At 40.1% G+C, this 14,638-nt stretch overlaps 1 protein-coding gene across 1 annotated transcript in view; it reads right to left on the reverse strand.

Moving 5' to 3' along the window:
- The window catches only part of PTPRU (protein tyrosine phosphatase receptor type U), a 4,710,560-nt gene that overhangs the window by 1,244,140 nt on the left and 3,451,782 nt on the right, over window positions 1–14,638 (reverse strand). The window contains exon 16 of the mRNA XM_044089740.1: window positions 13,558–13,715. Coding sequence (XP_043945675.1) covers window positions 13,558–13,715 — 158 coding nt within the window. The remainder of the gene's footprint in view (window positions 1–13,557; window positions 13,716–14,638) is intronic.

A 14,638-nucleotide genomic window follows, 5' to 3' on the forward strand; every position in this document is an offset into this window, starting at 1 on the left:
TGGGAAATCAAATACCCCTGTAAATTACAGCATTGACTGCACCCCCCCCCAAGAGTGAAACCAGTGGTGAGACATCTGGGTACTCTAATAGATAGCAATCTGAACTTTGACCAGTATTGTCTGTGATGGTGGAGAAATCCTTCTATGTAGCTCAGCTTACAAGCAAGGGCATGGCATCCAGATGTAAGGATGTCATAATACCACTATACTCAGCTCTCATCAGATCAATAATCAAGTACAACATATTTTGCCATGTATCTCACCATGCATGTGCAGCAGTTGGAGCATCCTCAGAGGTTTCTCACCAAAAAATACAGGGTATAACCGTGTCATGTGCAGACCAATTAAAAGCCCTCTCACTGTAGGCAGTCTCCTACCAACTACTGAGGGATGATCTGTGCCTGACCTATAAGGCAGTCTCTCACCCAGCCCTGATAGAAATTTTGAATACTGGCAAAACTAACTGCACAAGGGTTACCTGTTTCAAAGATCTAAACCTGATCTCTGACATGAATATATCATGTTGGAGAGACACATATATGTCCCAGTGATTGCCCCTCCTCTGAAATAGGCTTCCTGTTCATGTGAAACAAAGCCCTTCCCTCGCCATCTTTAAGCGCAATCTGGACCAATGAATGGGAAATTGCAAATTCACTCCATGCGTGGTGCTCATGTCGCATTCTGTAAAAATTGTTAAAACCCTGCTTGCTGAACTTTGTTATCTTTCCCCTAGGGGTATAAAATTGGGTAAAATCAGGATAAAACTGGCTAGACTTGTAAGGGCTCTTGAGCCATTAGCCTAGTAATCTCCTATGAACATTTGTGTGTGTGTGTGTGTGTGTGTGTGTGTGTGTGTGTGTGTGTGTGTGTGTGTGTGTGTGTGTGTGTGTGTGTGTGTATGTGTGCGCGTGTGTGTGTGTGTGTGTGTGTGTGTGTGTGTGTGTGTGTGTGTGTGTGTGTGTGTGTGTGTACGCGTAGTGTGTTTAAGGACGTCATTTTTGTTTGCTGTATAGATTCTTTATCACTTTGGCTAATATGGTGGGTTTTTTTTGTTTCTCCTCTTAGCCATGTGGAGAATATGGTGGATCTAGCTTTTATTTTTAGAAGGTACTAGAACAGAGATTTCTGTCCTTTCATTTTATTTTTTGGCCGGACCTTTCCCTGTGAGTAATAATTGATTTATCATTGTTAACAATTGACTGACCTGTCCAATAAGAGTACATGTTATTGAACATGAGTTAATTTTATTGTGTAATTTTAAACAGTAGGGGTCATAACTATTTTGGAGAGATGCATTTTAGAATCAGTGTTGAAGCAATAGCTTGAATCTTAATTGAAGCAAAAGTCATAAAGTACCATTTGTGAGAAAAGTAGACAATGGCATATTTAAGTTTCACACCAAATGTAAAATGTAGAGACCAACATATATTTACTGACTGTTTTTGAATTCTGCCCATAACACACCCACTGTTAAAACATTGCTAGGAGAAGTTCATTTGACGCTGTCAATCATTGCAAGAACTACGACACATGTTCTAATCCCAAATGTTTCAGGGATGATAAGGTATGGATCATCAAATATAATTTTGTTTTGCATTCCTACTTAACAAAAAATATAAATACATTTACAGAGAGAATGAGTACAAAATGTTTTGACAAGAGAATAAATGAGGTTGCATGTGTCTTTCGGCTTTTCCCAGTTAGGGGTCGCCACAGTGGAACTCCGGTCCGCTAATGATTGGCAGTAGATTTTTACGTACCGAGTTGCCGGCTCTGACGTCAGTCACTAGCAGTTGAAAAATAAGGGAGGAGAAAAAAGGGTCAAAAGTCATTGTAGCACATCTGGAAGATGAATACCAAAAAGAGATCAAATGTGAGAATGTATATATATTGATTGATGGAATGCATCTTTTAATCCACCTGCATCATTTTGCAATATCAATTATCTTTATTTTTTACTCTGCTTGCATATTTTTGTAAAATGTTTGCATCCTACTATAGGCAAACATTTTACAAAAATATGCAATCAGAGTAAACAAATACAATGCATGCAGAATAAACAAGTTTAAATTGTATAAAGTATAATATGTATATTTACATAAAAAATATGTGCATTTAACAGCATTTTGTCCTAGAGAAGAATTGAGACAAATTCTAAATTCAGCAGAAGAGCAGGAAGAGATTGTCAGCTCTTTACTACCACTGTGATTCCCAACATCACCTGTGTAGGGCAGTACTGTGGGTTCAAGCCTGAGTGTAGAATTATTTTATTTTTTTTTAATTGCAAACCTTTCCCTTCTGGCCTGACATTATAATTGTAACTTACTTAAATATTTATTTATTTATTTATTGTATGCATGTGGAGTGTTTACAGTATATGGTTGGAGGTCTTTTGCATGATATTGACTTTTCCGACCACTATTTGGTTTCAACACCTTCATCCTAGGTTAAAATACTCATGATACATGCCTTACCTCACCTCATCAAGCCTGGCTGATGGTACAGCCTTGAGTCATTCATGTTATACTTCTATGTTCTGTTTTTGTTATTTCAGATTGTCATACTTCATAGCTTCATAGTTAAGTACTAGACTATCAATCTGAAGACTATTACAAACCTAGCCAATGACTGGAGGTCTGACTCAAACCCTGTGCTTTGTATCTCTGAGGTAAATAGCTTAACAGGTATGCCAAACTCTCCCTCTCCAATATCTTTTGAATTTCCTGGACTGTAGTCACGTGTTCTGACTGTGAGCTTTGGCCAACTGAGACCTGCATGAGTGGAGCTAAGTAGATTTTTATCTGCACTTTTATCAAATAATACACGATTTAAAGTAATTGGTTTGTGTTGCACTGAGCAATATCTAGCTGGCAGTTGGCTGTTTTTTCAGTAGGTCGTATACAAGTGGTATTTTCAGTTAAGGCTTGTTAAAAAACCTGCATAGCCAGTGGTAAGTGGGGGTAGTTTACCTCACTGTTATTCGGTTTCTGTCTTATACAAGTGGCACAGTGAATTGTTTTCTGTTTAAACTGTGAGCTTTGGCCAACTGAGACCTGCATGAGTGGAGCTAAGTAGATTTTTATCTGCACTTTTATCAAATAATACACGATTTAAAGTAATTTGTTCATGTTGCAATGAGCAATATCTAGCTGGAAGTTGACTGTTTTTTCAGTAGGTCTTATACAAGTGGTATTTTCAGTTAAGGCTTGTTAAAATACCTGCATAGCCAGTGATAAGTGGGGGTAGTTTACCTCATTGTTATTCGGTTTCTGTCTTATACAAGTGGTACAGTGAATTGTTTTCTGTTTAAACTGTGAGCTTTGGCCAACTGAGACCTGCAAGAGTGGAGCTAAGTAGATTTTTTTCTGCACTTTTATCACAAAATACACGATTTAAAGTAATTTGTTCGTGTTGCATTGAGCAATATGTAGCTGGAAGTTGACTGTTTTTTCAGTAGGTCCCGACCCACACTCCCTGCTTTTCTGTTGGTGCTAATTTTGGTGGCTTTGTAATTGCCCGCCCCTCTTGTAAATTTGCACTTGGATACTCCTCCTGGGCCCATCTCATTTGCTCACTCAAAAAAAAAAAAAAAATGTTATCTGCTTTTACTGTATTTGTGTTTCTTCCTTCTTTATATTGCTTTTGCGTCATCTTAAAAGTACTCAGTTGTATTTATTACTGCTTGGTGTAACTCATTCTAAGCCTTTTAGTTTAAGCACTTGGGCTTCAGACCAGTTGTTTTACATCAAGAAGGTTTGTGGTCTGCACTGTAGTGGCAGGACAGGTAACTTACATCCTTCTAAGTTGGAAACTGCTGATTGAGGGCTCAGTGTCTGTTATTCTAAACGTGTATTAATTCTGGTTTAAGCACTTGGGCTTCAGGCCAGTTATTTTACATTAAGAGGGTTTGTGGTCTGCACTATTGTGGGAGGAGAGGTTGGGCTCTGCCCTTCTGAGCTGGGAATTTCTGGTTAAATGCTTATAGTGCCTGCATATTTGAACTGCTTCTTACTGAAACTGGTACACCTTGTTTGCTGTAGCATAGACTAGATGCAGGCCTGCTGAATCTAGCTTTGTTTGTATAACTTGAGCACTAATCCAGGCATTCTTTAAAGTATTCAATTGTATTTATTACTGCTTGGTAGTAACTTGATTAAAGTGTAGCTATCATTCTACGTCTTTTGGATTAAGCACTTGGGCTTCAGACCAGTTGTTTTACATTAGGAAGGTTTGTGGCCTGCACTGTGGTGGCAGGACAGATAGCTTACATCCTTCTAAGTTGGGAACTGCTGATTGAGGGCTCAGTGTCAGTTATTCTAAAAGTGTATTAGTTCTGGTTTAAGCACTTGGGCTTCAGGCCAGTTATTTTACATTAAGAGGGTTCATGGTCAGCACTCTTGTGGGAGGAGAGGCTGGACTCTGCCCTTCTGAACTGGGAATTTTTGGTTAAAGGCTTATAGTGCCTGCATATCTGAACTGTTTCTTACTGAAATTGGTACACCTTGTTTGCAGGCCTGCTGAATCTAACTTTGTTTGTATGCTTGTTGTTTGTTTGCTTGTAATTTCCCTGAAACGCTAATTCCACTTAAAACCAGGCTTTTCAGTGCTTCTGTGGATCCCTAGTGATATCTGCATTGCTTACTGTACTTATTTCCTTGTTTCACTTAAATGAAAGCTACTGTTTGTTGTTTATGCATTTAAGTTACCTGTAGCACATTGCATTTAAGTTATCTGGCACTTGCTCACCAAAGCAATTATATAAGTCAGCACTAAAAAATTAAAAGCACTACACCCTCACAAACTCCCCTTGAGTACCTTGTTCCCCATTGGCCCTTTTTTTTCAGTTATAAAGGAATTCCCAATACTATTCTAGCATGTCCAAAGCTCAGTTGTCAATCTGCACTCTGGTCCAGCTAGTGAATCTGGGAATCTTGAGGCAATGTTACAACTGCCTCATGTACACAGACAACCCTCTCCTCCTCCCAACAAATTCCAACACATGTGAGAGATGCAACCATATAGCCAAACTGGAGGCTAAGCTCTCTCAACTCAGTACTGGCGTAACCAGTCAAAAGGAAAAGAAAACCACACTCACTACAATTCCAGTCTCACATAGACCTACCACGACAGCAAACCAAACACATAAACACACAAAAACATACTCGGAGGCTCTAAATAAAAATCTGCCTAAGCAGCAGAGACCTCCAAAGCAGACACCCAAGCAACCGCTACCCCAAAACAAAACACATGCAACACATAGCTCACAAAGCCAGTGTGCCAAACAGTCACAGCCCTTAAGGCTAAACAACACACCTGATACACTTGTAATAGATGACTCTATCATCAGGCACACTGACGTCCCGCTCACCAGGCTGAACAAGGAGAAGGTGACGGTGAGCTGCCTGTCGGGTGCTAGGTTCCACCACATAACATAAGCACTCAGTTCACTCCAAGGCAAGTACAAATATTACTCAGTCATTGTCCATGCTGGTGTAAATGACCTGAGACGTACCTCCCTGGACTACATGAAAAGAGACATAGAGGAGCTCTCTGAGCATGTAGCCCAGGCCGGTATGACCCTGGCCTTGAGTAGCATCTTACCCCCACCAAGAATGATGCCACAATATGAAGACAAGATGATCAATTTCAACAATTGGCTTAAGTATTGGTGTCATTCAAAGGGGATCCAATGTCTGTCAGCCTGGGATGACATGCTCGACAAGCCACGATGCTTCGCTAGGGACAGCATGCACCTATCACCCCTGGGCTTTTGGATATTGGCAAAGGCTCTTGCTACCCCCATAGTGCCTTTTTAGGCAAGGCTCAAAAGATAAACCCACCTCCATAGGTATCACTAGGAATAAGAAACTAAGAGTAGTGCTACTCAATGCCAGAAGTCTAAACCTCAAGATGCATGCACTCGAAACTCTCCTTAGCATGGAGAACATCGATATCTATGCAGTAACAGAAACCTGGTTCAAGGCTCCTGAGAGCACCCCAGCACTACCAGGTTATACCTCATACCATGCTTTTCGGCCCCAAAACTTGCACCAAACCACAAAAGGAGGGGGAGTATCAATATTCGTCAGAGATACCCACACCTCCAGGTTGGTGGCACAGCAGGAAGCATCAGAGAAAATCCATGTGCAACTAACAGTGGGTAAAACTGCCTTCCAGTTTATAGTCTGCTACAGACCACTCTCTCAAACCCAGCAACTCTACTCGGCCTTCCTGAGAACACTGGAAAATATGAAGGTCTCTCCAAACACCATTATATTGGGTGACTTCAACTACCCAACCATAGACTGGGAGCATTACTCTAGCTAACACCCTAGCCCAAAGGTTCCTAGAATTTATAAACTCAAATGTTATGGAACAACTTGCTACCACTCCCACAAGAGGGGAAAACATACTGGACCTGATCATCACCAACATGGGGACTCTGTGCTCCAGACTAGAAGTGTATCCCTCACTGGTAAGATCAGACCATAAACTAATCTCACTGGATATTCACATCCCGACCCCACCCCCTGCCCAGAAAACCACAGTGAAAAACTTCTCTAAAGCAAATTTCACACTCATCAAAACCGAGGTGGAATCGTTCAAAGCCCCTGGGCCTGTGGAAAATATGGCCCAGACCGCAGAATCCTTTATAAACACATTCTATGAACACCTTCAGGAATGCATGGATCATGCAATCCCAAATAAAACCAAGACCCAATCCTCCAAAGGCAGACGTCCTGTCTGGTGGAAACCAGCCATAAACAAACTATACAATAGAAGGAGGAAGCTACTACATGATAGAGCAAAATCCCAAAAAGGGAAGGCATCTCTGATCAGTATTAACAAAAAACTACGGGCACTCATAAAATCGTCTAAGGCCAGCTTTGAGAGAAAAATTGCACAGGACACTAAGGATAATCACAAGGCTTTCTTTAGTTATGTTAGGAACCTGGGTGGGAATTCCCAGATATGCTCAGAATTAGTCCAAAATGACAAAAAATACACCGAACCCAAAGACATTGCCAACATCCTAGTTGACAGGTTCAGCACAAACTTCTCCCCCCCCCTCCCCACCTAAAGGGCAAATATCTATCCCAGCAGAGTTCTGCCCCCTGACATCTCAGATGCTCAGGTAACAGCCGCCCTCTACAAAGCAAAAAACACAGCATCAATGGGACCAGACGGTGTCCCGGGCTGCATCCTACATGAACTCCAAGAAGAGCTAAACCCAAACATAAAACTACTGTTCAATCTCAGTCTTACTACAGGATATGTACCCAAAGAGTGGCGTACAGCAACAGTGGTCCCTCTCCACAAAGGTGATGCCTCAACGGATCCTGGAAACTATCGCCCCATAAGCCTGACTAGCTTGGTCTGCAAAGCTATGGAAAGGATCATCATGAACCTTATAAATAAAGATATTGGGGACCTACAGACACTGGATCCTACCCAGTTCAGCTTTGTTAAGGGCAGATCCTGCCTCTTAAACCTGGTCGATTTCTTTGAAACAGTCACCAAGGCCATTGACGAGGGGAAGGTGGTCCACACAGCCTACCTGGACTTCGCAAAAGCCTTCGATACAATACCCCACTCGGGCATTATAGATAAGCTCACCAGCTTAAATATAAACCCCTATGTCACTAGATGGGTTGCAAACTGGCTCAAGGACAGAACCCACATGGTTAGAATTGCTGGAGCCATGTCAGACTCCAAACCAGTTACAAGTGGTTTCCCACAAGGCTCAGTCCTGGGACCTCTCTTGTTCGGTATATATTTTTCAGAGGTACAGGCCAACACGGAAGGACTGTGGCTGACCAAGTTCGCAGATGACTGCAAACTGGGAGCCATAATCGACTCTCCAGCCGACACAAGCATTCTCCAAAAGGGCCTCATAGAAACAAACAACTGGTGCCAGAGCCATGGCCTCAAGCTAAATGCCAAAAAGTGTATAGTCATCCCCTTTGGCAAAAACAAAGTGCCCACAAATTACCACATAAGTGGTAATCCATTAATTATGGAAGTAGTAATTAGGGACCTGGGGACCCAAGTTGATAGCAATCTCTCATTTGACAACCATGTGGCCAAAGTGGTTAGAAAAACATTTTATATAGCCCACCTAATTATGAAGGGATTCACATCTAGATCAGGGGAGGTCATCATGCCTCTTTACTCATCCTTCATCAGGCCCAAAATTGAGTATAATGCCCCTTTTGGGATGTACCTTACCAGACACCTGCAGCAACTGGAAAGACCCCAAAAGTACCTCACCAAGAGGATCAAAGGGCTCACACAGATGCCATATGCTACCCGGTTAAAGAAACTCCAGCTCTACTCAGTGGCATACCGCCTGCTCAGAGGCGATCTGTGCCTGACGTATAAAGGCATGTCCAACCCGGAATTAATGGACATGCTGCATCTCAGAAAATCCAAATCCCATTGAGCTACGTGCTCGAGAGACTTGAACCTCAGCACTGAAATAAATAGGACATGTTGGAGGGACAGATTCATAACCCAGAGGCTCCCTTCACTCTGGAATAAAATCCCAGTCCAGGTTAGGCAGAGTCCCTCATTGACTCTCTTCAAGAGGAATCTTGATGAGTGGATGGGGGAGCGTAGGTTTACCCCGGGTATCACTTCTGTGTCACTGTTAGACAGAGGCACAGTATACTAACCTCGAAAAAGGGCATAGCAAAATTAATTTAAAATGGGTGGCAAAAGCCAAACACACTCTGGCTAGGCTTATAAATGCCCTAGGGCAGATAGCCTAGTATGAACCTATATGGAAAATAATACCACATATCCACAAAGCACCAAACTGACGTAAGTTGTCATTATTTAATTTTAACCAATTTTTTTATGTTTTCTTCAGTTCACTGTTGCTAGTGATTTTGCATGCAACATAATACTGCATCTTGGTATACTCTCATGTGTTAGACAGGCAATACAATTTTGTTGCACACAGCTACAGCATTTTATACTAACAGACAAATTTGTAAAATAGCTGTCCTGCTAGTACTGGATTTCACCAATAATACAATCATACAGGATTAAATACACACATTCTGTAACAGAACATTGCACAAGCCACTGTAAGCAACTTAACTTATTTTTATACTTAACAAATGAAACTGGTTGTTGCCAGTTACATAGTACCTTTTCTGAATATTATAGTGCAAGTTACAGTCATCTAATAAGAGCATTTTTCAGTTTTGAAAATCTATTAAGAGTTATCATATGAGAAACTAACCCAAAGAAGCCATCTTAAATAGGTAGTTGCGTAATTTCAGCTTATAGTATAACTAACAGCTACAAAAAGGGTTGGCTTGGGGCATGGTTTGCTCTAGCTATCTTAAGCAGTAGCAGGTAACGCTCTGCAGGCAGACCCTACATGAGCTCTGCATTTAAGACCTCAGACCTTCATTTTGAAACTACTGGCTGAGAAATGTAAATGTATCCTTGTGCTGTGATTAATTTACTTTTGTCCATGTTTGTTTGTCTCGACTACTGTCTCCTGAGTCATAACTGAAATGGGCCTTGGGCCAGTTCACTTACCTGATTAACAAATGTAAAATAAATAAACGAGTAAATAAACTTAAATAAATGTACTAATAACCTAAAGAATAATCTCATCCGGTGGAACAATGGGATCATCAACTATAAACAGATAAATGGTACTGCATCTCCTAACCAACATTAACTCAATAAATAACCCCCTACTTAAACAAAATAAAGCAAGACCTTTTTACATTGATCAGTAAGACAATATTTTCAAAACAAGTCTAGTGTCAAAGTCAAAAGGCATGCCAGTATGGATAGGTTTATAGGTTTATAGTAGGCTAACAACCAGCAAGATCCTTACAAGCCTAGCCATACAACCCAAACAAGTTTTGTCCATGGGTTCCTTGAATGCCACTATGGTGGAGTATGTTAGTAAGGAGGTAACTAAGGGTTATGAGGGGTCTGTTAGCTGGAGACTAATGTGCTTACTGTCGACCTCTGTCCATCAGAGACATGGGGTCCAGACCAAGAGTGAATTTGTGATTTCCCATCTAATAATCAAGGTTTCATTTGAAAATGGTCAAGGATGAATTTTTCTTCACATAGAGGGAGCTTCTTCCATGGCATGTGGATCCATTGAGACATACATCAATCTCCCCAACGTGTTCTATTTATGTTACAGGCAAAATTTATGTCCATTGGATTGAGTGCTTCTGGTACTACTACTTTTCTGTTTGTTCTGAGCTGGTTCAGAGGATGCATTATATGCCAGGCTTAGATCACCTTTCAGTAACTTGTGGGAGACAGAGTACAGAGATAGAGATGCTGTTATATACCCTGTTAAGATATGCTTAAGATGATCTTTGTAGGACAGGTTATTCATACTCTAAATTCTCCTAGTGAGGAACCTTTTAGGGCATTCCAGTTGTTGCAAGTATCTGGTGGTTACATGACAAAGGGGGTATTTTAGCCAGTGATGGGTCTGATAAGGGCTGAGTAGAGGGGTACTATAACTTCCTTGGACACGGATGCCATTCCTTTGCTTATCAGTTTGGTGACATAGACTCATTTTCTCACTGTCATGGCTATGTGTCAGTCGAAGGCTACATTACTGTCTACATAAGTTCTCAGATCCCTAACTATCTGGTGAACTCCTAGGGGTGTCTTGCCAATGGAGTAATTAGCTTGAGTGGATTATTTCCCAAAGGTCACTATAATGCATTTCTTCCTGCTGAATTTTAATCCATGGCTTTGCCACCAGTCATTTGTGTTAGACCCTCTTATAGGCTGTTGGTGTTCGAGATGGATCTATGATAGTTCCCAATTTACAGTCACCTGCAAACTTTGTGAACCAGTGGCTTCTGATGTTAGCCTTGACCTCTGTGAAGAAGATAATAAATAAGAGCAGGTCTAACACAGAGCCCTGGGGTACTATGCTAGTGACTGTTCTCCTAGTAGATGTCGTCTCACTGATCCTGACATTTAGGGTTCCATCTGTGATCTTGTCAGTAATCCAGCGAGATATGTAGGAATTTTGTGTGTTTCTCACCTTTCTAGGTCAAGGTAGGTGGTATGTACCATTTTCCCCTCACCCATAGCCTTGGTAACCATTTCAAAGAAGTCTACCAGGTTAAGTAGGCAAGATCTTTTCTTATAAAAGCCAAACTGGAATGGGTCCAGTGCTTGTAGATTGCCAGTGTCCTAGCTGATCATTTCCATAATAATTTGTTCAATGGCTTTCCTTATCAGACTTGTAGGACTATGGATCTGCAGTTTCTGGGGTTAGATGATGGTCCATCCTTACGAAGCAGCCCTCAATTCACCTGACATGTAACTTGTTTTGAGGCTGTTGTTGAAGAGTGCCTTAAATGGTCCTGCTAGGTCATGTTTTCAGCTATTTAGGAAACAAGTGGGGATATTGTTTGGGATAACTGAAGCAGTGTTTTTGGCCTTAGAGAACGTGGTGTTAGAGTCATACCTCTCAACTGCTCAGATTTTCACAGAATGTCCAAATATTTGGTTCATATTTTAGGTTTGTTCTTCATAAAATTAGTTTTTTTCTGGATTTCTGTGGCAAATCAGTGAAGATTGAATTTACTAAATAATGAGAGACATTTCCGTTTCAGACTTCATATCCTTCAGAAAATGTATGGCAACACAGTACCTTTTATTCTAACAACCTTCTAAGATTATAAGAGCAATATTTAAAATGTGTCCATATTTTGGGGCTCTCCCCCATTATTTTTGACATTGTCCAGGATTTTTGTGTTAAGAGGTTTACAGCTATGCCACCAGGAGCTGCTCCCTGTTGATAGTTGGGTAGATATGCTAGAATAGAGTTCACATTGGGTAGTGGATGTGGACTGGAGAGGTGAAGTTAGAGCAAAACGTATTATCTAGTAGATTCACTATATTATCTGGGTCATTTACCACCAGTTCTGCACATTGCTGAGTGCTACCTTTAAGGTTCCTAATACAACTGAAGGTGGCCTTGTAATTGGGTTTGCCTTTGGTGATAGATCTGGGCTTAGTTATGCTAGGTATAGCAGACTCAATGCAGCCATTTACATGTGTATACAGGGTTTCTGTAAATAATTCTGCAGACTTAGCATGTGATATTGTCTGCAGGAATAAAATGCTGCTTGAAGTAAGGTGATTCAATTGGAGCATAGGTTACCAGCAAAGTCATCTTTGTGAAGGTACAAAGTGAGGTACAGATTCCTTAAAGTACGATTCACACACACACACACACACACACACACACACACACACACACACACACACACACACACACACACACACACATACACACACACACACACAACACATACACGCACACACACACACACACACACACACACACACATATATATATATATATATATATATATATATATATATATATATGTATACATGGTTTTACTTCAGAATGTCGAATTCATATGATCGAGATCATATGATCGAGTTTTGAGAAACTCAAAATTGTGACGTGAAATAATAAAAAAAAAAAAAAAAGATAAAAGTCAAACACATCGTTTTACACCCCCACCCCCCTAGTGAAATATGCCAACTCAGAAATCGTGCTACAGTGGGGAAAAAAGAAATCTCCCATTCCGTGCTGTATGCAGAAGCGCAGAATGGAAGATCTCCGTTTCCTCGCTATAGTGCAATCACGGAGATGGTATATTTAAGTAGGAAGGGTGCAGGGGGGGCTTACCCCCTGCAGAAACAATCTGTTTGGGGTTTTTTTTTTCTTTTTAATTCCACTTCCTAATTTTGAGTTACTGAAAACTCGATCATATGATCTCGATCATATGAAGTTCGGGTTTTCAGTAAATCGATATTGTGAAGTGGATATATATATATATATGGTGACTGGTTAGTGTCAATAGGCATAAAACATTATCAGGAAATCCTTAGAAGTAAATTCCAAAGAATATACTTGGATCAAATATAACATGTATATCATGCTTCAGATACTGCAAGTCACTGAACTGAACAATATAACAATCTGTACATCACTCAACATCACAAGAATAATGCAAATTGCACAAAAGTACAAAACAATAAATAATAGTATTAGTAGCTAATGAGATGCAAAGTATGATGCATGTTATTACATCAAGTAATATATTATGTAAAGTCGTTACAACATTACTAAATAATCTATAAATCAAGCAATGCTCAGATGTCAAGGAGGGTTTCCATAAGGAATTTTCTGGAAAATTTTATATTGCTTCAACATGCAAGCAGTAAACTAAAAATAAAGATACAAGAGAAAAAAAAAAACCCAAAGAAAATAATTTAAAAATGAAATTGCTGAACTATGGATTGCTTTCCTGAATATATAATGCACAGTTCAGAATTAATTTCTTTTAACAAAAAGTCTAATAGGAATATCAAAATGCACCTGTTTTGATATGTTAACTGTATAAGGATTTGCTGACGCTTATCTGCTCCTGTAACTGTGGCCTGTGACAGACCTATGATAACACCAGTCTGGAAGCCCCAGTCCTTACAACACAAACACAAATACACATTGAATGTATCACTTACTTCTGTTGTTGAAGTTGGGGGCCTCCATAAACGAAAGCCCGAGACGTTCATCATCCTGCAGGGTACTCTGGTCGGTAAAGCTCCTGTCCACAGCACTCATCATATGTGTCTTCTCATGGCGATAAGTTGGCGGTGTCTTTGTCATGTTTACTGGTTTTCTGTATATAAGCATACAAAAAATAATCTAGTCTTTCTGTGTACATAATTCACTGGTTACAGCATGTTTGAATATATTTCCTGCTACAGATTTTTAGAAGTTTACTTATTCAACAAAGGATCTCCAAGAATAACCACAGTAATATTACTGTTTATTTTTCTGAGATTGTACATGAATCAAAGCATTTATTTTAGATGGCAGATGCCATCTCAGTCACTCTTGTTATTATGAACACAAGGTTATAATGCACTTGTAGCAGCTGAGAGTATAACAGTGAGCTGAGTTTATTTTCGATGACACGTTTTCCTCAAGGTAATTAATACAGTGATAACACTAAACACTTCTACAGTCATTCTGCCTACTAGCTAATCATAAAGTAAGTGATAATGCCCAATAGAGTGTGTGTTTCTGTGTAAATAATGCATACCCAGGGGTGTTATGAAGGCCAAAGCCACAGATGTAACTTGCAGTAAAGCAAGCAGGATAAGCAGCTATAGACTAAAACTGATACAAAGTTAAGGCTGACTTTATGTACACACTGCACTTGAATTTCTTATACTTGAGCAGTCAAGTGTGAATTCATGTAATACAGTGAGAAGGTAAAACAATTTTGCATAAAGTCCATCAGAAATAAAATCAGCAGTTTCATCATAATCATCAGTATCAACCCTCTTTTTCTCATTTTCTTCATATTCAGGGTGTCATGTCAAACGTAACCATATCTATCTTGATTCAGTGCTATTCTCCTACCTTCTTCACCATTCATGCATGATTTTCACAGTTCTTCTGTCAAACAATCTGTCCAACTCTTTGCTGGATGCCATTGTTTCCTCTTACCTTCCTCCTGTCTGTCCTAAATCGTTTTCACTAGATTGCCTTCTGCTTTTCTACACAAGTGCCCGAACCACCATCATCTCTTCTCTT

The sequence above is a fragment of the Protopterus annectens genome, chromosome 1.part1 (assembly GCF_019279795.1).
Source record: "Protopterus annectens isolate FY-2018-M chromosome 1.part1, PAN1.0, whole genome shotgun sequence".
Classification (NCBI taxonomy): domain Eukaryota; kingdom Metazoa; phylum Chordata; order Ceratodontiformes; family Protopteridae; genus Protopterus; species Protopterus annectens.